At 65.2% G+C, this 25,503-nt stretch overlaps 1 protein-coding gene across 1 annotated transcript in view; it reads right to left on the bottom strand.

Moving 5' to 3' along the window:
- Nucleotides 1–220: 220 nt before the first annotated feature.
- The window catches only part of MORN1 (MORN repeat containing 1), a 51,410-nt gene continuing 26,127 nt past the window's right edge, over nucleotides 221–25,503 (bottom strand). The window contains exons 9-14 of the mRNA XM_047084657.1: nucleotides 25,117–25,240; nucleotides 24,538–24,710; nucleotides 12,994–13,133; nucleotides 12,807–12,883; nucleotides 2,256–2,302; nucleotides 221–369 (exon numbers count right to left, since the gene is read on the bottom strand). Of these exons, the coding sequence (XP_046940613.1) occupies nucleotides 221–369; nucleotides 2,256–2,302; nucleotides 12,807–12,883; nucleotides 12,994–13,133; nucleotides 24,538–24,710; nucleotides 25,117–25,240 (710 nt within the window). The remainder of the gene's footprint in view (nucleotides 370–2,255; nucleotides 2,303–12,806; nucleotides 12,884–12,993; nucleotides 13,134–24,537; nucleotides 24,711–25,116; nucleotides 25,241–25,503) is intronic.

The following is a 25,503-nucleotide window of genomic DNA, read 5'->3' as shown; positions in this document are numbered from 1 at the left end:
CGGGTATCCTGGGTGTACGGGAAGGGGCTTGCGTCTGGGCGAGGCACCTCTCGGCAGTCAGTGCTGAGCATTTTATTAAAGCCAGTGGCCTTGGGGTGCACGAAAGGGGGCCCCTCCGGCCCCCACTCAGGCCACTGGGAGGAGGGTGCCCTTGAAAGGCAGGGGTCTCCCTGGGGGAGACAGGACACTGGTGGCTCTCGGGCGCATGGGGATGGTTCTTCTAGCTCAGGGATTCAGGGCCTTCTCCAGGGATGTGGGGCGGCCGGTCCGTCCCCTTCCCCGAGACCCGAAGGTGTTTGAAGGCGGTGGGCAGCACGTGGCCCAGGAAGGGAGGGTCGGTCACATCGCGGATCATGACGACATACTCCCCTGCAAAACACGGGCGCTCAGACTCGGTCCCCAGTAGTCCCCCCCCGTCCGGGCCCCTGCCCTGGCTTCTGCCCACCCCCAGACCCTGCCCAGGACCTCAGGTGTCCTCCCGGGCCCTGCGACCCCAGGACCTGGCGCGCGGAGCACCCCTCACCCCCGATGGGGCTGCATGACTGAGTGCAAGGATTCTTTTGAGAAAACTCCCCATCTTTGTAACAGAAAAGCAATTCATTTCCTCTAAAATGTTTTTTTAAATAATTAAGCCTCTGAAGACACCGTCGTCTGGTTCGTTTGAAGCCCCCGCCCGGCCGGGCTCAGGCCGGCGAGGTGGGGCGGGGGGTGGGGGGGGGGGGAGGCCGCCCTCCAGGGCGCCCGGGGATGGAGAAACACTTTCCCTTCTGCAGTCTGTAAACTGTCTGCAGAGCTTCAAAGTTGGAGAAACCATAAAAAAGAAAATAAGAAATAACAGAAAGTGTGGTTGCCATAGAAACCGTCCTTTTCCCCTCCCCCGAGCCCGAGGGGGCTGGCACCGGAGCGTGGAAAAACCTCGCTGGGCTGGCCCGGGCTCACACCAGGAATGCGGCCGCAGCTGAAACGGGGCGCAGGAGGCGGCTCACACCGTCAGAGAGAACATTCCAGCGCCCTGGTCTGGGAAGCAGGCACTCCCCTCGCTGCACAGTCACCGGGGGCTGTGGACACCCTGTGTTCTGGCGGTGGCGGGGGGGGGGGGGGGTGGCAGGACGGGAAAGAGCCTCGGTGGGGGGGGGGCAGGAATTTGCTGGGCTTTGAGTCAGTTCCTTCAGAAATTCGGGGGGCCTGGGCGGGGGCCCGCGTTCTGCAGCCCCGGGCACCAGGCCTCCCTGGCCGGCCTGGAGGAAAAGCCGCGCATGGCAACGCCACAGTGTTTCCAAGCAGCCGGTTTCTAGGTGTTCCCGGGAACACGGCTACACCAACCTGCGGCCAGCGCGCCGGCTGGGGGGCGAGCTCCGCGGGCAGCGGCCGCAGGACCAGGCCCAGCCCTCGGCTCACCTCCCTGCCGCGCTCTTCTCCCCGAGGACGGCAGGGGGTCTGGCCGGTGGCCACCGTGCCGGCCTCAGAAGCCACCCGAGGCCCGGCCCACGCGGCCCGGCCGTGGGCCCGGTGCCCAGCGTCCCCACAGAGGCGGCGCGGCCACCCACCGGCTTCACCCCTCGAAGCCGGAAGTCGCTTCTCCTCGGGCCCGGCCCTCCTCCGGCCTGTCGCCCATCGGACCCCGCAACTGGGTGCAGGGGGCGCCCCCTCTGCCCACGCACGAGGGGCCCAGGGTCCTAAAATAGGGCGACCACAGCACCAGCTTTGCTGGCGTCAGCAGACTCACGTGGCTGCTGTTGGGACTCCTAGCGCCGGCCCGCACGGCAAGGTGGGGGGCGCTGCCCAGAGCCCGGCCCAGCCCTCCCCCACACAAGGGGGGGCTCTGTGGGCCACAGGCTTCAAATGCACGAAGGGTTGAGGGGGCCCAGACCTGGAAGCCTGCCGGCCTTCCGATCGGGACCCTGGACACAAGGAGCCAGGGACGTTCACTTCGCCCGTGGGGACAGAGAGGCCCCCCACCCGGCACCCGCGGCCATTCCAAGGGCCCGGGGAGGGCCTGGTGGAAGCCCATCCCCCATCCGTGCCCCCTCCACCTGGGGTGCCTCTGGGGGAGCCCAGAGGGGCGTGGGGAGCGGCCGGGCCGGGAGCCGCCCTCTCTGATTCCCTGGCTTCCAGAGTCAAGACGAGTGTTGGATTTAGGGGTGCGTTCAGAGGAAGGGAGTCTTTCCAAAAGGTCGGCGACGATGATACATGTGGATTGTGGGGTGGTGGGTGGAATCGGCCCCACCCCCCTCTGTCCCCTGCCGGCCACCTACCTGGGAAGGCCGCAGCCGCGGGCTCTGCGGTGGCCGCCCCGTCAGGCCTGCAGGGAGAGGAGAAGGAAGCCCCTGAACCGCAGCCCCGGGGCCCTGAGGACAACAGAGACCCTGCTGTTCCTGCCTGCCGGCCTCAGGCGGGCACAGGTGTGACCGTCCTGTCCTCCGAGGCCCGTCTCTGCCTCCCGAGGGTGGAGCGTGCCCCCGTCTGGACAGCTCTCTGCCCCTGGGCCCGGTGCCTCGCCGTCTAAACCCAAACATGGCCACAGAGGCTGGTGCCAGACCCCAGCAGACCCATCCCTGTTTCCACAGCTCTGTAGGATCAAAGGTTCTTTGCACGGAGCCCCCACAGTGCCGAGCAGAGAGGCCACTCGGAGAAGGGCTGGCACACCGGCTCTGCTTGGAAGTGACTTACCAGTGGTGTTTATTTTCCAGCGGCAGCCGGGCTCGGCGGGGCCCTGGTGCGTCCTCCTGTGTCCCCCTCAGAGGGACCGGAGGCCATTGCTACCTGGGAGCCTCATGGGAAGGGAAAGAAAGGGTAGCAGGCAGAGACAGGCTGTGCGGGGTTCCCTGGGCCTGGACCCAAGTCCGAGGGACGGAGACCCTCACTTCTCACGCGGTGGCCGCGTGGCGGCCACAAGAGGCCCTGACGGGCAGCCCGAGGCGGCTCAATCAAGCCCAAGTCTGAGGGCTTTGACCTGACCGGGGGTTTCTGCCTGCCCGCAGGGGTGGTCACCAGGAGGCCACCTTGGGGACATGAGGGTGCCGACCCGGACCCCCAGCTGCCAGATGCACCTTCTTGGTGGGACAGAGGCCCCAGAGGGACGGGCTGGGCTTTGCCCTGAAGGATCTACCCGGGGGCCTTGGGGGGAGCCACGGGACTCCTCCCACCCCGGCCTCCGTGGCTGGTGGTGGTTTCCTGTTATCAGAGCTGGGGGTGGAGGACGGGGGCTCCCTGGCATCGGCTCGGCGACCTGCCAGGCTCCGACCCCTTGCCAAGCTTAATTACCACGGGCATGGTTTGGGTGATAAAAAATTAAAGACAAAAGATTTTAAAATTACTTCATTTTGAGCGGGGGAAATGGGCCTTGGCTGGGACCCAGGAGCCACGTTACAGATTCTGAAATGTGGGTGAGGAGGGGAACGCGGATAAATAATTCAGCACTAAGAATAACCAGAGTCTGTCAGCCTGCCAGAGTCAAGAGAAATAGAAGGGGTTACAAGAATCCTGAGAGTTTTTACAGAACCCCCAGGGCCTTGAGAAATCGGAGGCCGAGCTGGGAAGCAGCTGGGGAGTCTCGGTGTGAGGAGAGGCCAGAGGCGCCGACTGATCAGTGGACGGTTCTCCCAGACCCGCGGGGTGGGGACTTGGCGTCCTGGGAGGCGGTCCCGAGAGGCCACCTGCTGAGGGTGCACCGGGAGCCCCGGGCCGCAGCGTGACAGCAGGAACACTAACTGGGCACTGACTGTGTAGACAGCACTGAGCTGAGCCTCCAGGAATCGAGGTCAGAGCCAGAGGAGGGAACAGGCCCCCTCTGGGAACCGGTGCCGGCGCCTCCTGGGCGGAAAAGGGCGCTGGGAGAGTCGGGACCCAGGGGCCGGGCGGGGCTGGGGACCCAGGGCTCCAGCCTGGTTTTCTCTTTATCTGTGGCTGGCGTCCTTGTCCTCATGTTTCCTGTGCTTGGGGTTCCTTGTGTCTTGAATCTGTAGGTTTTGCGATGAGTTTGAAAACACGGTGGCCGTTATTTCTTTGACCGTCTCTTCGGCTGCGTCCTTCCCTTGCGGCACTTGGGAGCCTCTGATCCCGTGCATGTTTGGCGGAGAGGAGCTGTTCGGCAGTTCAAAACGCTCCGCTCATGAAGTTCAGCCCTGCCTCTCTTCCTGGGCTTCATCTGGGGGGTTTCTGTGGCTGTGCCTGCAAGTTCACGCCCCTCCCGCCCACCCCTGCCCACGCACATCATCTCTGGGGGGTGAGCCCACTCCCTCACGCCTCACGTCTGCCGAGCGTGGCCGGTCTTCCCTGCTGGACACACAGAATCCACTGACGACGTCTCGTGCCGCCGTCTACTGGCTCTTCCATTGGTGTCCTTTCTGGGTCGGCTTTGATCGGTTCATTTTTCCTCATCATGGGTCGTACTTTCCCGCTTTCTTTGTGTGCCTGGTAATTTTCGGTCAGATGTCAGACATTGTGAATTTTACTTTCTTGGCCACTGGCTGCTTTTGTGTTCTTATAGTCTTGATGCTGTTTGGTTACTTAGAGACGGTTTGAACCTCTTGGGTCTTGCCTTTAAGGCTTGCAAGGTGGGGTTCGAGATATGGTTAATTATTCCCCACCACTTAGTACTTTTCTGACGTCCTGTGAGTTGAGGTCTTCCGGACTGGCCCCTGGACCCAGCACTCTTCACAGCCCCGTGTGAGCTCCGGGCAGGACTTGCTGTGACCCTCTCGCTGGTTTTCCTGGCACGTTCGAGCACGTTCCTCGCGCTCTGCAGATCTCTAGGACTCCCCTCTCCCGTGCTGCCTCCTGCAAACTCTAGCTGCCTTAGCTTCCCGGGACTCCCAGCTCCTTCTCTCCCCTCGTGGGGACCCCTGAGCCTGCCGGGTCCCCTCCCTGCACTACAGATGGTAATGCTCTGGGAAGTGAGCTGGGGCCTCTCAGGGGCTCCCCCTTCATCACCTGATACCCAGTGTCTTGAAGGCTGGCCATGGTTTCCTGGATCTTATCTGGCTTGTTACCTGTTTACCTGTGGGACGGCAAACCCAGCCCCTTACGGTCCCGCATTTACAGACCAGACTGAGACGTGGTGCTCAGATGGCCCCAACTCGTGTCTCCGTGGCCTGAGGGCCGGGGCTCCTAGTGGAGGGCAGGGCGTGAGGCCTGTGTGCCTGCTAGTCGGGGTTGTCCTCCCAGGGCCCCCAAGGGGCATATTGTCCTGACTGCTTGTGTCGCTGTGAGGTGGGGCCTGGACCAGTGTGAATACTCTGTGGTGAGGTCCCCATGGTGGGTCTCCTGGTCCCCATCAGGCCTGGCGGGCCTCACCCGTGGGACCAACGGCCAAGCTGGCACGAGGAGGGGACCGGACAGCCTCCTTTCAGGGCCGACAAGTAACCTGCAGGTTCCTATCAGGTTCCTATCAGATACCTGAGTGGCCCACAGGCCCAGCTGCCCTCCCCTCGGCACCGCCGGCCCTGCCGCTCCCCCTGACCCGTGCCTTTCCCTTTCTGTAGGACCCGAGAGTGTCCTGTCTGAGCCGAGCCGAGCAACCTCGGCAGGCTCTCCTCACTTCACCTCTTCCAGGACAAGCGTGTCTCAGGACTGCACTGAAACACCATGCAGCCCCCCAGGGACGCGCCTCAGGACTCCGTCCCACCGGAATTACCGGCAGCATGTCTGACCCTCAGCAGAACCACTGCTGAGGCGAGGCCCACAGCAGCCCGGGCACGCCCAGGTGGGCGGAGCTCTGGAAACGGCCATAATTGAAGAGGAAGCCTGAGGCCGCCCAGCCAGACCCTGGCCCAGTGGGACCGGAACCCGGCGACCTGTGCACGCTCGTCCCTTTCCTGGGCAGCTGAACAGAGGGGGGCCGCTGGGGAGGGGACGTCAAGACCCCGCAGTCAAGCACACGGTGGGTGGCAAGAGAAAGGGCTTCCCTTGGGGGGAGCCAAAGGTCCCTGGCAGCCTGTGTGACCCGGGCCTGTCCACCCACAGGCCCACCAAGGGACCTGCAGGGCTGTGGACAGGGTGGCCCCGTGGCCCGGCAGAGGAGGGCCGTTGGCTACAGACCCGACTTAGGGCTAGGGGGCTGGGGAAGCAGGCCCGCGGCTTGGTCAGGCCTGGTCCTGACCCTGGCTGTCATCAGTTTTTCAGGCTGAGGTGGGCACGTGGGCAGGGCATGGGGTGTGGAGGCCCTGAGACCTGACCTGGGCACGGGGACCAGTCTGCCTGGGGCTCAGCATGGCGAGAAGGCACCCATATCCTGGCCGGGGCGAGCTCCCCGCCCCGAGCCGTCTAGGTCAAGGCCCCGGGTCCTGGCCTCTGCCCACAGCCGTGTGGGCATCATGGCAGTCCTCCGGTACCGATGGGATGTGCCGGCTTAGGGAACCGGGGAGCCACGGAGTCCAATGCCAGTCAAGGCAGGGATTGGGGAAAACTGCCACCCCGAGGGCGTGTGGTCCTCAGGGAAGCGACCCGGCTCTCCCGACCTGCTCACGTGGGACAGGAGACCCGGGGCTCTCTGTGGCCCCCACACAGAGCCCATAAGGAATTTCCAAAATCAGAACATCAGCTAATTGTTGGAGCACGGCTGGCCCGGGTTTGGGGCTGAGCTGGAAACCATCACCACTCCCGGGGGACGCCTGGGAAACAGGAGCCTCAGGGCTGTGGGTCCTGAGTGACGGCCACGGGCATGGACATGGGGTGCAGTGGGCACGCAGCCCCGGCCGCGCCCCCTCTGCAGAGCGTGTTCTGCTCCACGGGCCACCAGGGGAACTCGGGTCACACTGCCACAGTGGCCCCTGCAAGTGAGGCCCCTGCTTGCCCAGGCGGGAGAGCGGCCGGGGGCCTCGGATGGCGGGGCGGGGAGGGGACGTGAAGGTGTCCCCCCCTGGCCTGCAGTGGGCGTGTAAGGGTTAAGGCCCCGCCTGCCGCCAGCCTCCAGCCTGTCGTGCTGTGCTGTGGGGGTGGGGTGGGGTGAGGGCGCCCCATCAGCCCAGCTGTTCCCGCCTGGGCCTCACACCTGCTTCCGTTTATTACTCCTGCTCGGACGACGGGGCTCAGTTCTCCATCTTTAGAGTTTCTGAGGAAGCAGAGAAACCCATCAGTCTCTATGTCTGATTTTCCATGAACACGCCCGGAGGAGCCTCCAGCCCGGGGGGTGGCGGTTGGGGGGGGGAGGCCGGGCCCACTCTGCCAGGGGCCGGTGGCCAAGGAAGGGGTGACGAGGTCCCCAGGGGACCAGAGCCCTCTGCCTGGCTCCCTCTTGTCTTGGGAGCCCTCCCCCACCGCGCTGCCCTGGGGCTCATCTGAGATCAAACTACCCGTCCCCCCGGCCCCGCACTTTGCTGGGACACCCCTGGGAGTAGGGCTGCCCTACAGCAGACACATTGCCTGGTGACGCAGGCCGCAGGCCGAGGAAGACCCTCCTAGCTGAGGGGCCGGCGTGTGCCAAAGGCTGGCGGGGGGGCGGGGGGTTGCTGTGTGTGGAGAACAGGGCGGGGGCACAGGTGAGCCGGAGGGGGTGCCGCAGGGCGGAGGGGCTGAGGGCTTCACCCCGGACCTTTGGGTAACGAAGCGCGCACTCCAGTCTCCTGAGCTGAGCCCTGTGTAGGTCACAGAGCGGAGGGAGAGAGGGTGGGAGGCACCCAGAAGTGGCCCCAGAGGCGGCCGTGGTGCAGGGAAGGGGATGCGTGAACCCCACCCGTAGGGCAGCGCGGGGCAGTAGCCGGCTGGGCACCGCGAGGAGCCAAGAGGCTGATCCGAGGGCCTTCCCGATTGGACCCTGCACTGCCCCCCCCCCCCCACCCCCGGCGCTCAGACGCGGGACAGGCCACCAGCCTGAGCCTGTCGTCTCTGGGACCCCGGTGACCCTGGAGGCCCCCGCCCAGGGCCCTGCTCTTCCCTGGGAGAGCCCGCTGTCCACCGCACGCTTCTCGCTGCATTCCTGCGGAGACATTCCTGGCATATTACGGAATTTCACAACATGACACAGGGCCCCGTCAGTTCCTGAATGATGTGGAGTTGTGTCAGCTGCAAAAGACGAAGTCTGTTGTGTAAATGTGGCTGTGAGTCTGCCCAGCCGCCCGTGAGAACTCCACTGAAACGGGGCATTCTCCCCCAAACCCTAAGTGCGTGTCTTGTAACAGCACAACGCGGCGGCCAGTCTGCCCGGGGGTGGGTGGGGGCCTCGGGCCGACCTTGCCCGTGACTGCTCGCTGCCGGCTCAGCACTCGGCCAGCCCGGAGCCTGATGTGCTGGCCGGCACGGCCCCTCCCCTGCTCACCCGGAGAAAAATGGGTTTAATTAAGACTTCCGCGATTAGTCACTTCATCAGTCACCAGGCCAACACAGATGGGGCCAATTACTGTTTTTACTTGAATAGATATTTGGTGCTGGCAACCCCTCCGGGCAGGGTCGCGCAGGTGACCGCTGAGCACCTGACGCAGGCCTCTGACCTCTTGGGGGGGCTGTCCAAGCCTCCATCCCGGGCTCCTCGCTGACCCTGCTCCGGGGACATGGGTCCACCTGCCGTGCCCCCTCCTCTGCCCTGGGGCCTGGGTGCTGTCCCGTGAGACCACCACTGGCTGGCCCCGCCGAGACCCGCAGATGCCCCGGGCAGGGGCCTCCAGGGTCAGCCGGATCCAGTCGGGCAGGCCCGGCTGGGGCCCTCGGAGCACAGCCCCAGGCCCTGGGGATGCAGCCTCGCCCCGGGCCGTGGGCACAGAGGGTCAGCCTCCGGGCTCCTCGCAGGGCCTGGCCAGCGACTGCCCCTCCCTGCTCCAGGATGGGGTCCGTGCGCAAACCCCGAAGCCATCTGCAGACGACCCCCAGGCGGGGTCCACACGGAAAGCGCCCACGTGACCCTGGGGAGGTGGGACGTCAGGTCCCAGACTCTGAGGGAAGAAGTCAGGGCCGTGATTCATGCCATTTCCCGGGACACGGCTCAGGGCCCCCGGGACAGGGCTCAGGGCCCTCCCAGCAGGGACCCTGCTGAGCATGGCTCGCTGGGGTCTGTAGTGAAGCACTCCAAGAGGGCTGGGGGCTGGGGACGGGACCACATGGCTGCACCTAAGTGCCCCCGTCCCCAGGCGGCACGCCCCATGAATAAACGGTGAGAGCACGTGTGCTGGAGGGTAGAAGCCACTGCGGGCCCAGCGGCCTTGGCGGGTGACCCTTCACCTCCCTTCCCTTCGCCAAAATGCACAAAGGTGATTGTCCTCAGTCACTGACGATACCGCAGAACTGCGCCTGGAAGCTGGAGGCAGCCAGTTCTCTCCCTTCTTTTGCAAATCAAACCTCCGCCAGCTCTGAAATGACAGGGTGGCGCGACCTTCTTCATCTTTGTGAGTATGGAGGCACCTTTTTCAGTCATTTCCATCGGGCGAGCCTCCTGGAAGTCTACACTGGGCTGCTCAGCGGGCAGGGTGAATAAACGAGCAAACGACTAGTGGACTGTGGCTGCTGGGGGTCACCAGGCAGAGGTGGGCAGCCCAGGGCACACAGGTGACCGGGGGCGGGAGGCTCGGCGAGGACGCAGAGGCGGCCCCCGTCCGTGAGGCCGCACGCGGGCACGGGCCACGCTGCCGCCGACCCTGAAGCTGACCCGGGTCACCCCGGGCGGGCTGGCGGCTGCCCGGACCGCTTCGGACATTCAAGTCAGCCCCGTGGCCCCGCCATCCCTCGGCCTGCGGGAGCTCTTGGACCGTGCCAACACCCACAGGCCATTCTGCGCCCCTGGACCCTGGGCGTGGGGAGGAGGCGGTGTGCGGGCAGAAGCCATCTGCACACACCCCCACCTCGCCCCCACGGAAATTGTTAACACCTTGGGAACCTTGCGTGGGGACCGTGTTTGCCGACTGGCCGGGGACTGGGGACAGGCAGGAGGCAGGCTTGGAGCAGTCTGTCACGGCTTCTGCCAGTATCTCATCTCATCTGAGTGAGTGGGAAGGAACCGTGCAACAGGGAGGGGGCTCTGGGGTCGCTGGGGGTGGGGCAGAGGAGGCAGGTGGAGCCTGGTGGGGAGAGGGGGCTGCCCCCTCCCGGCCTTTGGCCTCCACGGTCCTGCCTTCCGCCCTCCAGGGGGGCTCATTCTAGACCGGGAGGCAGGCTGTCAACCCACAACCAGAAACACAGACTTCTAGGCCGGGATGCCTGGCTGGTCTGTGGTCCATGCGTTTGCCTGAGGCAGCCTGGGGTGGGGGGGGCCGGGGGGGGAGAGTCGACAGGGCCCTGTGCCCCATTTCGGGGGCTGGGTCAGGCCCAGCAGGCCCGCTCCCCATTACAGAAAGTGGGGTCTGAGTGGTGGCCTCCCCGGGAAGCTGGGGTGTCTGTGAAATGACATCACAGCCCATCCTCAGCAGGGGTGAGGTTGTTGCGTGCCACGTGGGGGCTGGAGAGGGGCAAGGACTTTTGGGGCAGGGAGTGCCAGAGCCTCCCTTCCCCTGCCTCCCTCGTGGGTCTGGCGTTCTCAAATGAGAGCCCCAACCCGGGACCTGGCAGCCGAGGGCAACCGCCCTGCAAACACCCTGACCCTGGGGGTGGGCCAGACTGGAGCCACACATCTGAGACCCCGAGAGGGCCTACCTTAACGCAAACCAGACCCAGGGGGAGGTCCGGGGCCCCTGATCTGCCCGAGTCCGCCTCGGTTGCTAGAAAGGATGGTTTTCTTAGGATTCTAAAAGGTGGGCTTTTGGGGTCAAGAGCCAGGTTTGGATGCTGGTGTGGGATGCTGGTGCCTGAACCAGAGTAAGGAGCTGGGGGGGGGGGGGACATGGGGACGGTCCACATCCCCGCAGCAGAACTGGTAGGGGGTGCTGGGGCAGATGCTGGGGGCCTCGGGGGGGGCACAAGACACCCAGATCGGGTAGGGGGCCTCGGGGGCACAGAGCAGGGGCCCTGGAGTAAGTGGCTGTTCGGGCAGTGGGGTCTGACGCAGGTGACGTGCCACACGGACCCTGTGACAGGGGCAGGGGAGGTGGGCTCTGGGGGGCGCTCGGCGGCCACAAAGGGCTTTGCGCGTCACTGCCCAGATCTGTGCCTGCAAACGGGCCCTGGGGTGGGGCGGCCCGAGCCCCCAAGTTCCCACTGAAAGCCATCCCTGCTGGGGTCCTCTACTCGGAAGACCCTGGAGCCCCGGCCACGGGCACCGGCTCACAAGCAGAGCCCTCCTGGGACGGCGAGGACCCCGGGACGAGGACACTGAATTTCAAGCACCAGAACCGACAGAATGAGCGGGCGCTGCCTCCTGCCCTCAGGAGAAACCAGCCATCGAGGGCCTTCTCTGTGCCGGAGGAAGACGGTTCCTCGTCCCACAGCCCCCAGCTGCCCCCCCCCCCCCCCGTTACAAAAGGAAGCAGTAACTCTGCCCCGGGCACGGATGGGTCTGTGCGTGTCAACGCGAGTTATTCCGCGCGCGTTGCAGCTTTGGGTCACACGTGCGTGCCCGCGACCGAAGCGCGGGCTGAGTGTGTCGTATCACTGTTCAGCAGGATCTTGGCTTTTTTTTTTTTCTTAAAGTCTGTGCTTCTCCACTTACTGTGTGAAGCGGGCCTCATACTTGATTCACAAACCGTGACTCAGAAAGACACAGGGTGGCACCTTCCCCTGGAAACAGCTCGTCCCGGCTCCGCCTCGCGAGTGGGATCAAAGGCTTGTCAGCCTGCCGATACTGTGCCAGCCTCCGGGTGTCCCGGCCCGTCCCACGCCCGCTGGCGTCACCGATGAGCAATCTAACTGCGGAACATCCGCAGGCCGCGGCGGCTCAGGACGGATGCCTCGGGCCCTCCTCCCGCTTCTACTCAATGCCTTATTTTCCTAGGGTTTTGCCGTTGGGTCTGTGCCCACAGGCCTCTGCTCTTTTGTGAGGCTATTTCGACGGGTGCCCCGGAGCAGACCGCGTGAAGAGAGATGTGCGTGTCCCAGGCCACAAGAGGCGCCCCGGGCACGCTGGCCTTGGCCACTGCCCCCCCTCCCCCGGGCTGATGACAAGGCTACACACAAGGGTCAGAGGCCTGCCCTTGCCAGCAGGTGGGCGTCTTCGAAGGCCTGGCGCCCCTCCCCCAGGGGCCCCGTTCTCCCCGCCCCGCCTGCAGACGGAGGGGCCGGCTCCCAGGGTCCCAGCCACAGCTTCCCGATGTGCTGCTTTCGGCCCCAGCTCTCCTCTGCACCCCCCAGAGTCCCCACGGAACTGCAAACCGGGTTGGGGACAGGCCGGGGGTGCCGGGGGTGCCGGGGGGGCAGGAGGGGAGCTCAGTCCCACCTGAGCCTTGGGCCACACGGCCTGGCAGGGGACAGGCTGCTCCCACAAGCAGTTGCCAGGAGTGATTTCTCTGGAACTCAGCCTTCCTCCTGGCAGGGCCCCGGGCTGGGAAGAGCGTGTGGCCGAGGGACTGGCAGAGTGGAGTCTCCTCGGCCCCCACCGTGGGGCTCGCAGCCCCGACCTGTGTGTCTGCTGCAGGACGGATCACGGGCCTGCGGCAGGTATGTGGCGGGCCTGTGGCCGCCTCTGCCCACCCTGTGGGCCCCTCCTGGCCTCCGAACACAATCAAGGAGCATCGTCCCTTCCGTGGGCCACCCGGCTCCGCCAACCTGGACCACGGCCCGGCTCCCCTGAGGCTGGGAGCCTGGCCTCTCCTGCCGTCTAGGCCGCAGAAGTGCGTGCAGTCCCTGGGCAGACGGAGACCATGCCTGTGGGGTCACAGGGTCGCCCGCCTGTGGGAAACCGAGACCCCGGCCCCTGCACGGAGCGCACACCTGGGGGGCCCCACCTGTGGTCCCGCTGATGGCGAGGCCGGACCAAACCCCCCGAATGCCCTGAGTCGGTCAGTGTCTCCTACCTGCTGCCTCCTGGCGGGTCCCGCGTGGTGGGCGTCCTGCCGGGGCCCAGGCCCCCTCTGGGCCTGCCACCTGCCTTCTGGAAGGAGCAGTGGGGGAGGGTTCAGAGGGGCAACCAGCACATGGGCCTCGGTGCCGGGCACCGTGTGGACAGAGCCCTGGGGAGGGGGGGTGTCTCCCTGCCCATACCTCACGGGGGTCGTCCAGGAAGAGGATGGGGCTGTACCCGGGCGGGGGGGGCCCAAGGCAGACGTCCGAGAACCGGGCACAACCTTGTTCCACTCGCCTGCAGTCCTCAGGACAGTGGGGCTCGCATCCCCGGGCTTCTCCTGGAAGGTGAAGGACAGAACATCCCTCAAACAGCACAAAGCTAAGATGGGAAAGAACCTGTCACACGGCCCCTGACGCAAAGCTTCTGTAGCTCGGACGGCCGGGGCACTGGCCGTGTGGCTGGGGGGACGGGAGGGGGCACAGTCTGCTCTACACCACGCAGGCTCCGTGTGGGTGTATTTTGGGGCCCCTGGCCTCTTGACGCCCCCTCACCTGGGGTCCACCCTGAGAGCCCTGCAGGCTGGTGCCCTGGGGCTAGGAGGGTCTCCTACCACACAGCCCATTGCCTGAGGCCCTGGGCGCCAGGTCAGGACCCAGAGAAGGACATTTCTACGTCATGGCTGCATGCTAAGGTGATGTCGGACCAGGTCCAGGAAGAGTGTGGAACATGGGGGCCGCTGGCAGCCACCAGCCCCCACAAGGGGCGAGAGCCCCCCAGGAGACCCCCAAATCCTCCAGGCTGGGCTGGGCCCTGCAGGAGGTACCCCCACCGTGGACCCTGTCCATCCTGGCTTTCCCTACTCCTCCCCTCCCGGTGTCCCGAGGTGGGACGGGGCGTCTCCTGGCGGTCCCCTCCCCAGGCTCCGCCGCACTAGACAATGGACCTACAGCCCTGGCTGTCCCCTCCTTCTGTCCCTTGCACAGAAAGCTGGCTGCTGAGACGGGGTCGTGAGGTTGGTGAGGGCCACCGGCACTGACCCAGACACGTGTGCGTCGGGACCCGCTATCCTGTGGGGGCTGGGCTCCCGGCTCTCCTGACTGACCTCTGTCCTGAGGTCCCTGCCGGCTCTCACACAGGGAGAAGCCACCAGCAGGAGCTGGTCGAACCGCAGGGAGGGGGCTGGATGGGCCGTGGGGACAGCTGGAGGTGGACAAGGTGGGCTGGACGCTCCCGCCAATGGGGGGAGCTCAGTGGGTGGAGGGCGTCTCTCATCCGTGCCCTGGATGGGGCCCAGGGGCCGTAGGCATTAAGTCCCCTTCCCTGGAGCCCAACTTCTGCAGGGAGAGATGCCTACGGGCCCCAGAAGTATTTCCAAATTACAGGTAGGGAATTATTTCTCTCAGAGGGGTCTTAATGTCATCATTATGGCGCATTATAAAAAGTAAAGTCTTTCCTTCTGCAAGGACATTCTTTAACTAAAGTCCTTCTCTCCATTAGCTTTTGCTGTCCCCACACTATTTATGTCCTGGGCAACGACTGTGAACCGCGTTGCTGACGGCATGATTTCTGTTTCTGAGCGCAGCGACGGTTTCCAGCGGGCCTGAGAGGAACCAGTTGTCTGTTATCGACGTCTCCGGCCAACGAAGGCCCCGGCTCTGTGTCCTAATACCCCTGCCAAGGTGACCGTGCAGGAGTGGGTCCCCAGAGCCCGCCTCCGACAGCAGCGGCGTCAGACCCGACCTGAAATGTGCCAGTTTCCCTGGGCGGGGGTGGCCGGGGGACGTGGGCATGGGGCCCGGAGCACGTTGCCCCCCTGGGCTCAGGGGCCCGACGACCACGGCGCCCGACGCACCGACCCAGCACCAAGCAGCTGCCCGCGGATCCTCACGGGACTCCCAGGGCCTGTCGGGGCTGGGGCTCTGTGGTCACAGCCCCGTGGTGAGGAGCCCCGGGCCCAGAGAGCACCGCGGTGCTGGCCTCCCCGCCTGCCCGCTAACACCACGTCACCCAACGTGGCCGGTAGGCGCGTGGACGACCAAGTTCGGTTCAGCCACAGGCTTGACATTCTCCATCACCTCCTGCCATTCATTGTCCCCGGACGAGAAGCGGCTCCGAGACCCCTTTTGGTCGAAAGCCAGAGAAACCCAACACCGACGGGCTTAAACCAAAGCGGTGGCACGTCCGCGGTGCGAGGAGGGGTCCCCGAGATTGGGCCGCTCGGGCCCAGGAGGCCTCTGGGCGCCGAGGCCCCTTCCCCACAAAGTGACACGTGGAACTCGTGCACCTGACCACCCCCCGCTCCTCGGGCCATCCCCGAGTCTCAGATGTGACGCCGCCTTCCCAGAACTGGGGCTCAGCCTGCAGCCGCCGCTCCTGTCCTGTGCCCCCCGAATTCAGCCCCCAGCTCTTCCCGCTAGAGCTGCTCTCGCGGGGCTTCTGGGCTGATCACAACGCTGTCACCGCAGCCTGGCCGTGCTCGGGCCCCGCGCGTCGGCCCCTCTTTTTGCACACAGCCCGGTGGCCTCCTTTGCCTCCGTGTCTCAGCTGGACCGTGGCTTCTCAGGTCGTGCGTCCAAGCGGTCCCTCAGCTTGTCTCTGCCCTGCATGTGCGATGTCCCAAAAGGTCAGGCCTCCTGCCGTCCCCAGCCACCCCGACCGTGTGTGGACCGCAGCACAGGGCGTTTGTGGGGTGGGTGGTGTCCCGGCCAGGCCAGAAGCCTCCTATGCAGCTTGTGCCCCAGCCCATCGTGGAAGGTCAGGGAGAGACCTTGTGGACCCTGCTTGGCCACTGAAAGAGAACAGGGCTCTCTGGTCGGCTTAGGAGTTTAAAATCCACTTAGAAGTGCGTCCTCTCAGAGTGCCCTCTGTCCCGGAGCAGGGGGGCCCGCAGCCCAGGGCTCCACAGGGTTTGTTGAGAATCTGGGTTTCCCACAACGGGGGGCCGCTGTCCTCGGCCCTAACATCGGTGCACCTTGCCTGGGCACCAGTGGCCGCAGCTGACCCCCACCCCCCACCTCCACTGCTGGAGGCCGGTCTCTTTTCTCCCCCGTCTGTGCCCCTTTGGGTGGGCACCTTGCTGCCCGTGGGGGTGTCCACCACATTTGCCCAGCTCCCGCCTCCTCGGGTCAGTCACCCACCTCCGCTCCCTGCGGACACCTGCACGTGCTGCCCCCCAGACCCAATTCCTACCCCAACTCCGGCTCGCTCGACCAGAAATGTGGACGACATCACCCATGTCCCCCCGTCCTGGTCTCCCCTCAGCCGCCATCACAGGGCCCAGCCTCACACCTAGCACAGGGACTCACCACTGGGTGAGACACCCCCCCCCCCGACCCCAGCCCCAAACTCCCACTGACCTCCTCCTGCGTCCTGAGCACATGCCATGCCCTGTGGCCACAGGACTTCCGGGGCCAGCCGCACTGGCTACTCCTCACGTCTCGTCCTAGCTCACGACCGGGCCGCCACACTGAGCCTCTGGACGCTTGGCCCCTCTGGCCTCTGCTCACGCCCTGCCCCTGGGGTACTGCTGCAGGTGTCGTGTCCCGGTGGCCCTGGCCCTGCCACCATCCATCTTGCTGTCACGGGGTGGCCATGTGCACCCCCAACACTCACGCATTCCTGCGGCCCCTTCCTCACCTTGTCTGCCCTGTTGGCAGAGCAGATCCCCCTTCCCGGCCGCGCTCCTGGCCGGAGCCCCCCACCCTCCGAGAGAGCTGCCTCACCACGCACCAGAGTCTCAGGGGACCCATTGTTCTCCTCAGCCTGGGGACAACGTGGGGACAGCGTTCTGGGGCGAGGGTCCCGCCCTGGCCTGCAGGGGCCCTTGGAGCTGATCCTGGCCTCTCTAGGGGGGCACTGGCCAGCCTGGCTGACCCTCGAGGCAGGGCCCCTGCCCAGAGATGCCGACCCCAGCTCCCAGGAGTTATTTCCGAGGCCTCTATGTCGATTTTAATCATCAGCAAGATAAAGGTCACTGCTGCGTCCGGGGGGGCGGGTGGGGGGCGACTGGTAACGGGAGGCTGCACCGCGGGGAGATCGGCGCTTGACCTCTCTGGGAGGAAATGTCGATTAATTATCTTTTTACAGCCAACTCAATTAGACTCCCTAATCACCTGTGTAGGACGCGGAGACAAAGGCGGAGCGCGGCCCGAGTAAACAAGGCTGCGCAGGCCGGGCCGCGACCGTCAAACGGCCGCCGGGGGGCCCCGGGCGGAGAGCCAGCCACAGGCTGGAATGTTTTCTTCATTTATATGAAGAAAAAAATAAAATGTTATCGGCCCTGAGGGGCCGAGAGCCGTCTCACGTGGAGGTGACCAGACACACCGCGTTAGTCTTTAGGGCAGAGGCTCAACCGGCCAAGGAGCTGCTACCTTCCAAAGGCAGAGCGGCCTGTTCGGCGAGGACTGGCGGGGCCGGGGTCTCCATGGCCCAGAAGGCGAGGAGGCAGCGTGAGTGCTGGGCAGGGTTGGGGGGGGCACCCTTGGGCCCCTTCTTGGACGGCCCGGTCTCCAGACGAGGGCTCCCTCGAGGCCGCGACGCGCCCACCCCCCCACCCCCCACCACTCGGTTTGTCCAGTGGGCGCCCGGGCCCGAGGCGAGGGCTGGCCCGACGTGACCACGGGGCAGGACCTTCCAGGTGCTTCTGCTCCACCTCGACCGGATGTGTCCGCACGGTCTGCACCCAGCATGGAGGCGCCCTGGGGACGAGCCCAGAAACAGGCGTCCCCGTGTGGGGTTCTCAGGCCCCATCTGGGCTGCAGGATGGAGGCCCCGCCTGCGGGCAGGGTTTGGTTCAGGTTTCTATCCAGAGGTTTTCGAATCCATGAGTTTCCCAAGGAGCCCGTGTGAGAGCCAGGCCTGCAGGCAGCTCACGGCCGGGCCTGGCCGGGCAGGTGTTTAGAAGCCCCGTGCCCTGTGGTGGCTGCGGTGGACCAGGACCCCGGTCCCTTGGGCTGAGCTCGGCAGGGCCGGTGTCTGGGGCCACAGCACCGTTCCTGACGAGGAACCTGGTGCCCGCCTTCCCTCCCTTTACTGAAGCGCAGAAAATGGATTTGACACAAAGCCACGGTCCCCGTTGGCCCATGTCCTTTCTGGATGCTCAGACTCACTGCCCCGTCCCTCTTCTACACGTGCGTCCTTCCGAAGGGGGCTGTATGTGTGCTCCGCAAAGTGGTCAAAGCCTCCTCCTTCCAGAAATGCCAAGACACTTCCTGCGACCCCGAGGGCATGCGTTACCTCCAGGCTCGGCTCCTGGGCTCGGTTGTGCTGGAATCGCAAAAAGGACTCGAAAGGGGCCGGGACTCTGTGGTCAAACCCGCAGGACGGGGGGAGGCACTGATTTGGGGTTCTTCCTGAGCCTGTCTCTGATGTCCCCTCATCCTCGACTCCGGGAGCCTCCGGCAGCCAGGCTGTTTGTGCCTGGCTGGGCAGAGCGAGGCCAGGCTGCCCCCGAGGTGACCAACGGGGACACCAGCCCTACGGGGCTAGGCAGGCAGCCTGACACCACACAGGGCTCCCCCAAGGGGTCTCCTGCTCATCCAGCGGGAAAACAGCAGAGGAGCGGCCCTGGGGACGTGGGGTCTGGACACCGCGGCTGACCTCCAGCTTGGCTCCTGCGCAGGTATCGGCCGGAGGCTGTGCCTGGGGCCGTCTTCTTGGGCGACACACGCGGCAGTCCTGGGGGCTCTCGGGACAGACCCGGGCAGAGGCCTCGGGGCCCACGAACGGGCCTGGAGCGTGGCAGGTCTCCAACGGAGGGGGCCGCCTGCAGGTGCGGACAGCGGCAGGACAGGCCGGGACAGTGGCTTGGGGCTCCCGGCCAGTCTGGGGTCTCTGGGGTCTCTGGACCCCGAAGCTCGCCTCCCACGAGGGCTGGAGTTGGCCTTGGGCCGGGGTTGTGCCGATCCCAGCAAGACAGAACTCATGGCCCCGTGTTCTTTCTGGGAGGGATGAAAGGAGGTTTGTTGTGTCTCTAGGAGCTGCCGTCGGGGGAGACGCGCCGCGGGCAGCAGCCTTTCCTAGGAGAAGGAAGCTGGTCCTGAGGCTTCCAGAAAGGCCTCGAGGGGCCTGCGGCCCACCAGCGGAGCGTGCTGTGAGGGGCTGGGCACTAAGGAGCCGGCCGTGACCAGGGGTGCGGGCACACGCTTACACACACCCCCACACGGGAGATGTGCACACAGATGCACACGGTGCCACACAACGGTGCTTACACACGCAGGCCCACGCTCAGCACACGCCTGGCCCACGGGCCCTCAGTCCCAGGCTGACCCTCGGCCAATTCCCACACCTGCATGTCTGGCTGGCCATGGGCAGCTCCTCGGGGTGGTGCCGGGTGCCCGGAGGCTCCCTGTCCCCACACTGCCCTGCCATGGGGCCTGGGCCAGGCCTGCCCCACGCCCACCACCGCCCAGGAGCAGAGACTCCAGCAGACCCCTCCCCAGAAACTTGGCCAGGGGACCCTGGACAGGTCAGAGAGCAGGGTGCCGGCCTGGCCTCCCGCCCTCCTTGAATCCCCTGCCTGAACTGGGTCCTGGATCCCAGGGGCTGCACCCTGTCCCAGGAGAGACCCCCACCCCCACCAGCTCATGCAGGGGCCTGACACCCACTCCCAGGGGACAGAGGCCCGTAGGCAGCATTGTGGTGACCAGAAGGCCACAGGCTCTGTGACGTGGAGGGGGGGCAGATACAGTGGCATAAACCGCCCCAGGAGAGCCCCCCGGGGCCAGGCTTCTAGCAAGCAGGGCTGTGACCACAGGAGACTGGGAGCCCCTGCCAGCAGGTCCCAGCAGGGGCCCCAGCGCAGGCTGCACAGGGGCAGCTGGCGAGGTGGGACACGTCCCCTCCCCTCTGTGGCTCAACTGTCAGAGGCTAAGCCTGAGGCAGACGAAGACACAGACGAAGTCTCCGTCCCTGGCCGGCCTGGTGGCCCTAAGCGGTCTGGGGCCTGTCCCTAAGCCACAGGGAAGGGCACCCACCCCGGCCCACTCTGCCCTGGGGCAGGGCATCCTCACTGCCAGTGTCAGCATGGAGACCCCTTCGGGGGGACAGGCCTCCGAGGCCGCGGTCAGGGGCGAAGAGAAATCCAAGCTGGTTCTGGGTTGCCGAAGGCACATCGGTGCCTTCTAGAGCCGTGTTCGCAGCCGCCCCCCCAGGCACATCCATGCGGGCGCAGGCTGGCCACCACGCAAGATCTCGGCACCTGACGCAAGCCCAGGCCAGCCTCCCTCCCTCCTTTCTCTCCGGGGCCCCCCGGAGATCTGCTGTTAGGGGTCCCGGGGGTGCTCCTGGGGCTCCTGCCCTGTGGCTGTGCCCACGCAGCCCCAGGACCCATGAGCGGCAGGTGGAGAGGTGCTGGGGAGGGTGGCCAAGGCTGTGGGAGGGGCTCACTCCGCGGGCTGTGGTCTCAGATCGCGTGGCCCCGCCACCCCCGGGGTTGCTCGGTTTCAGACGGACGCAGCCCCTGACGAGCAAGTGTATCCCCTGCTCACGGCATTGCCTGCAGGCACCGGAGGATTTTCCTGTACTTGTCTGGGACGAGCCCCCCCCGCCCCCCGTAGGATTCCTCCACAGGAAATTCACGGCACAGATTTCCCTTTAAAAGCAAGGATCTTTCATGGTAGCTACGCCGCCATAATTAACCATAGACAATTAATATTAAAATGCATTACCTCCCCCCTCCCCCCCCAAGGCAATGAAATTCCCAGAAGTTCTCTGCTATACATTGCGTCGCTTATTGGCAAGACTGCATTAGCAGCAAAGGGCACCTTGATTTTTAAAATCATCTTACAATTAGGGATGATTCTTCGCAGACCGCATCTGATGAATGCTCGAAACCATGTGTTCAACAAATGGAAAAGAGGGACCACTCAGATCGGCTGGAAACATTTCCTGGGAGGGTTTTGTGCATTTCACTCTCACACACACACACACACACACACACACGCGCGTGCAACGTGAGGGTCTCGCCCTCCTAGGGCTTTATCGGGTTCCCAAATCCAATTTACGGGGATTGTCTGGGCCGAGTGGCCCGCCTGCCAGTGTCCCTGCAGCCACTATCGGCACCTGCGGCAGGACTCCGAGGGCTCACACTGCCAGGGGGCGAGCGGACGCCCCCCTGACGCGATCAGCACAAAAGGGCTTCCCGCTTAAGGCCGAGGGCGGGAACTACAGAAGGTTAAGCGTCTAAATATAAAAATCTCTGTGAACCGAACATCATTATCAGCTTTGTTGCTACCACGTGGGGGCTGCAACGTCACCAAAGGCTGCGGGAAGCCTGGCGCCGGTCCACGCCTATGAAATCGTCTTTTCTTCTCAACGGAAAGCAAAGTGCTCGGAAGTTAAAAACCATGAGGCGGCTGACATAGTTCGTATCAAAGGGAGAAGAGGATCCTGAGCCCCGCGTGGCGACACGAGGCCTCCGGGAAGTACTTTCTCTGCTCGTTTCACTTACTCGTGTGATTAGAAAGCAGGCTTTTGGAGGGTTTATGTCCTGAACCGCCCGTTGCAGGGGTGAGGAGGAAGCCGAGAAGCCGGTCCCCGGGGGGCGTGCGCGAGGCCGCGCTGGAAGGTGCCAGCTGAGCCCGCCACGGGGCCGCCGCGCCCTGGTGCCCTCGTCAGCTCCCGCCGCCGTGGGGCCCCGTCTCCCTCACTTCCTGCCGGTCTCACAGAAGGAGCGTCTTCGCCTCCAGCCCCGGTTTTACGAAGCCCGTTCGTCACTGCCACACAGTCCCGTGGTGGGGCCGGGGCGTGAGGGCGAGGGCTACGGGGGCGCGGCGCGCGTAGGACACCCTTCCTGCAAAGGGCTGCGGAGGGAGGGCACCCGCCTCCCGCTTCCCCGTCAGCCCCCGGAGGCGGCGGAGGCCTTGGTTGCCGGTGGGTTTGCTCATGCGGCATCCAGACTGTCAGGCAAAGGTGCCGGTTGACGGAAACGGCCATCCTCCCCTGGTTCTCCGGCCACAGAGCCTGGTCTTGGCCGGCACATTGCGTTCCTCGTCTCCTCGAGGCCTGGTGCGGTCACGTCACCAAGTTCTGGCCGACGACGTGGAAGCAACGGCACGTTCTTAGAAGGGACGCGGCTTAAAAGGGAGGGCCCTGGCTCCTCACGCTTCCCCCTCCCAGCTGCCGGGAACAGGGGGCATGACGACTGGCGCCCGTGCAACCTTCTAGGGCCACGAGATGACGCGGGAAGGGCGACAGAGCAGCGGCATAGGAAACAGAAACAGGGGCCCCGGTGACCATGGGGGACGGCACCCCAGCCTCTGAACATCCACACGAGAAGCGAACCTCAATGGAGTTGAAGCCGCCGCTGTGCTGTCGGAAGGGGGCTCGAGAGTGAGCTCAGGAGCAGGGACCCGGAGGCGGGGCTGCTCTGAGAACACGGAGGTTCGCTCCGTGTTCCCTGTATGCGTGGGGGCTGCCACACGACGACACAATTTTGCTTTCTTTTGGAATAACGCTCAGAATAAGTTGAGGCTGTCTGTCCCCAGAGAGTCACAGAATGAGCCGCTTTGGTTAAAACAACAACAAAGACTTCCTTCTTTCCCGCCCAAGCAGCTCCGTGTCCCGGCCGTTTGGGTTTTCCCCACTCCCACGCGGGTCTCAGGTACCACCCGGCTGCCCCGCAGCTGCCGCCTCCTGGACCCCACAGAGCGAGCTCCCCTGGTCAAGCTGTGATTATCTGGGATTTTCTCGCTCACGGCCGACTCCTATCCTACCTGCGGCAGCAAATTTGCACTGACTTCATTTCCTGTTTGCAGACGGCGGGCCAGTGTGTCCATGACCCAGGGCCACCCCGGGCCAGCTCGTCCGAGGGCTTGGGCCCCTGTGGGGCGAGGGTGCTCCGGGGCAGCTGAGCGGGCAGGACGCAGTGGCAGTGTCCTGCAGAGAGGCTCGGGCGACCCCTCCTGACCCAGGTGTGCGTGTCCCTGGCGCCCCACCCTGTGAGGGGACGGGAGGGGGTCACGAAGGGGTTGGCGGTCCTGGGAGCAGATGCCGCTCACCATCGCTTTACAGAAGAGGAGACAGGTGTGGAGAGGCTCGGCCAAAAAGCGGCAGAGAAGCAGCCACCTCCCGGGTCAGCCCCCAGGGCACCTGGCAAAGGACCCGGGGCCTCGGGTCCAGCTGCAGAGCTCGAGCGGTTCTCATAGGACCCAAGGCGTGTTCCCCTCCGTCTCCCCAAAGGTGATTCTCTACGGCTCCACGCCCGCGTCCTAGCAAAGCCAGAAACGTCTCTGAGCGTGTCGGCAGCCGGACACCAGCCCCGTGAGCACCGGGTGAGGCCCGCTCCTGAGCGGCGAGCACCCCAAACCCGCACAGCGGGCCGGGCCCGGGCCGCCCACACCAAACACCCGGGCGCGGACGTGGGCCCCCCTTTCCGGGCTGGGTTTCCACGGAGACCTCATCACAGGCTCTGAAATCCCTGCCGATGGAAGAGGCGCCCAGAGGGTGTTTTTACGAAGAAACATGAGACTACTCTGCCCTTTGGCGTAAAGTTGCTTCTATAAACCGAGTGGGAAGCAGACGAGGGGTCGTGGCCAGCCCCCCGGGGCTCCCCCCACGAGCCTCGGGGCCCCCGCCGGCCGCTGGGGTGTGAGGCGCCCCCACACAGAGGGCCCGGCCCGGGCCCTGGTGCAGAACACCAGTCCCCCCGTTCTGCTGTGACCTGGGAGAACCCCCTGCGGCATCCAGGGCTGGGGTCCTGATGGGGGACCGGCCCCTCTTCAAGGGCTAAGGAGAACGTGAAGGTCCCCGCGGCTAACATGCGCGTGAACTTGCCCGGTGGGGACCCCGGAGTCCCGCTGATGACCGTGCCCTGGTCCACAGGACCTGATGCAGCTGCTTCCCGTGGCGAGGGGACCAGGCGGGACCCACGGCCACGCTCGCCGGGACGCCTCCGGTAACGCACATGCTCCCCCCATTAGGACGTAAGCGGTGGCGCTGCATCGGCTTGTGTGGGACCCGGGGTCCCCGGACACGGTGAGCTGCAGAGATTAAACTCTGATTTACCTCCGGAGCTCCAGTGCTCTGCTTCCGGCAGTGGTTCCAGAGGACTCCATGGAGAAGCCGGGCCAGGCGTCCACGGCAGCAGCTGCCAGGCACCAGGAGCCGTGGGGCCAGGTGCATGTGGAGTTGCTGCGTGCTCCGGGCAGAGGCGGAACCAGCCGGAAAACCAGGCAAACGCTGGCGACCGTTAGGTCTACAGACGCCTGTCCCGGGCGGGTGGGGGCTGTCACGAGGGCGCGCTCCCGTCCAGCCACAGACCTCCTGGTGACAGTGGCCGAGGCAAACCGCCAAGGTCTGACAGATGCAGAAACAGGCCCGAGGCCCTCAGCCCAGGGGCCACACCGCACCGCCAGGCTCTTGTGCACCAACAAGACAGCCGGCAGTGACCAGATGTGCATGTGGCGAGGGCAGGACGGCCACCATGGGGGTCCCCGGGCTGCCGTGCCCCAGCCCCACCACGGGCTCTGGGCTCACACAGTAAGAACGTGCACCCGAGGGGTCTGGTGCCCAGGGCGGTAGCTCCCAGCCTGCCTTGTAACCCACAGCAATGGCGACCGGCCTGCTCGGGTCTGGGCACTGCCTTCCTGGGACGTTCTGTCCCCTCCAGGGCCACTGTGCCTGAGTTCTCAAGGGTCAACTTTATTTTCCTCCTGCCCAGGTTCTGAGGCGCCCGCCATCAGCCCACACACCCCGAAGCACTCACGTAAGCTACCGCCAACCAGCTGGTCAGCTCCACTCACCGGGAGGGCCACCGGGGATGTCCCTCTGGCCTCGAGATGTGTCTGATGCCGCTGCTGGCTCCCGGTCTCCCCTGGGGAGCAGTGGATCTCCTCTGGCACTTTCCAGGGCAGCTCTGGGCTCCAAGGGCCCAGACTTGGGGCTCCACAGAGGATAGGCGATGCACTCAAAGCCACTGCAAAGGGGACAGGTGGGACTGGGCTTTGCCGGACGCCAAGCTGAGAGGGACACCTGGCTGTGGGGGACACGGTGGCTTAAGGGTCCTTCCAGGGAGGAGGGGACGAGGCGACCACTCGGAGACTAACGTGGTGGGAAGCAGGGAACGGTGGGGGGCGGGGGGACGGTCTGTCCGGGACCACTGGAACCACGCCGCAGCCCCAGCCCACCTCCCCCTGGCCCTCTGCCTTCGCTCCTGCTCCACTAGACAGAGCGTGTCGTGTCTGGTGGTCACTACTGTGTCCCCAGTGCCCTCAGAGTCCTTGGTGTGGGAGCCACGTGCGGACGGGCCCGGGTCGAGTAGTTCTGGGCCATTCCTCCTTGTCTCCCACCCCACACGGGCGTCCGGGGTCGCCCATACTCACAACGGGGTCTGGAAGGGTGTCTCCGGGTTGTCCTTGTCCACTTTGAAAAAGCTGACCTCTGAGTAGGCCGGAAGCTGCACGTACCTGACGCCAGCCGAGATCTTCAAAACCCGGCCATCCTCGCCTTGGGAAGGACAGAGAAGCAGGCTGAGCCAGGGAGGGACAGAAGAACCCGGGTCTCTCCCTCTCTGGTCCTGGGCCGGGCACCATGAGGACCGTTGCAGCAGACCCCCCACGCGGGCAGGGCTGGCAGAGGCCACGGCCGTATCCAGCTCGCGCTCCCTGCCCACCGTCCCTGCTCCTCTGCCCCCCTGGCCCTCAGCTGAGCCGTCCACGCTGCCCGGCACTGCCACCCCTCACTGGGGATCCCGGGCCTCAGGGCACCTG

This window comes from Lynx rufus, unplaced genomic scaffold (genome assembly GCF_022079265.1).
Source record: "Lynx rufus isolate CCGP_SWC_20201006 ecotype Redwood Valley unplaced genomic scaffold, mLynRuf1.p SCAF_2, whole genome shotgun sequence".
Classification (NCBI taxonomy): Eukaryota; Metazoa; Chordata; class Mammalia; order Carnivora; family Felidae; genus Lynx; species Lynx rufus.
Note: the sequence above shows the minus strand (reverse complement) of the source record. Positions and strands in the feature narration are given on the sequence as shown.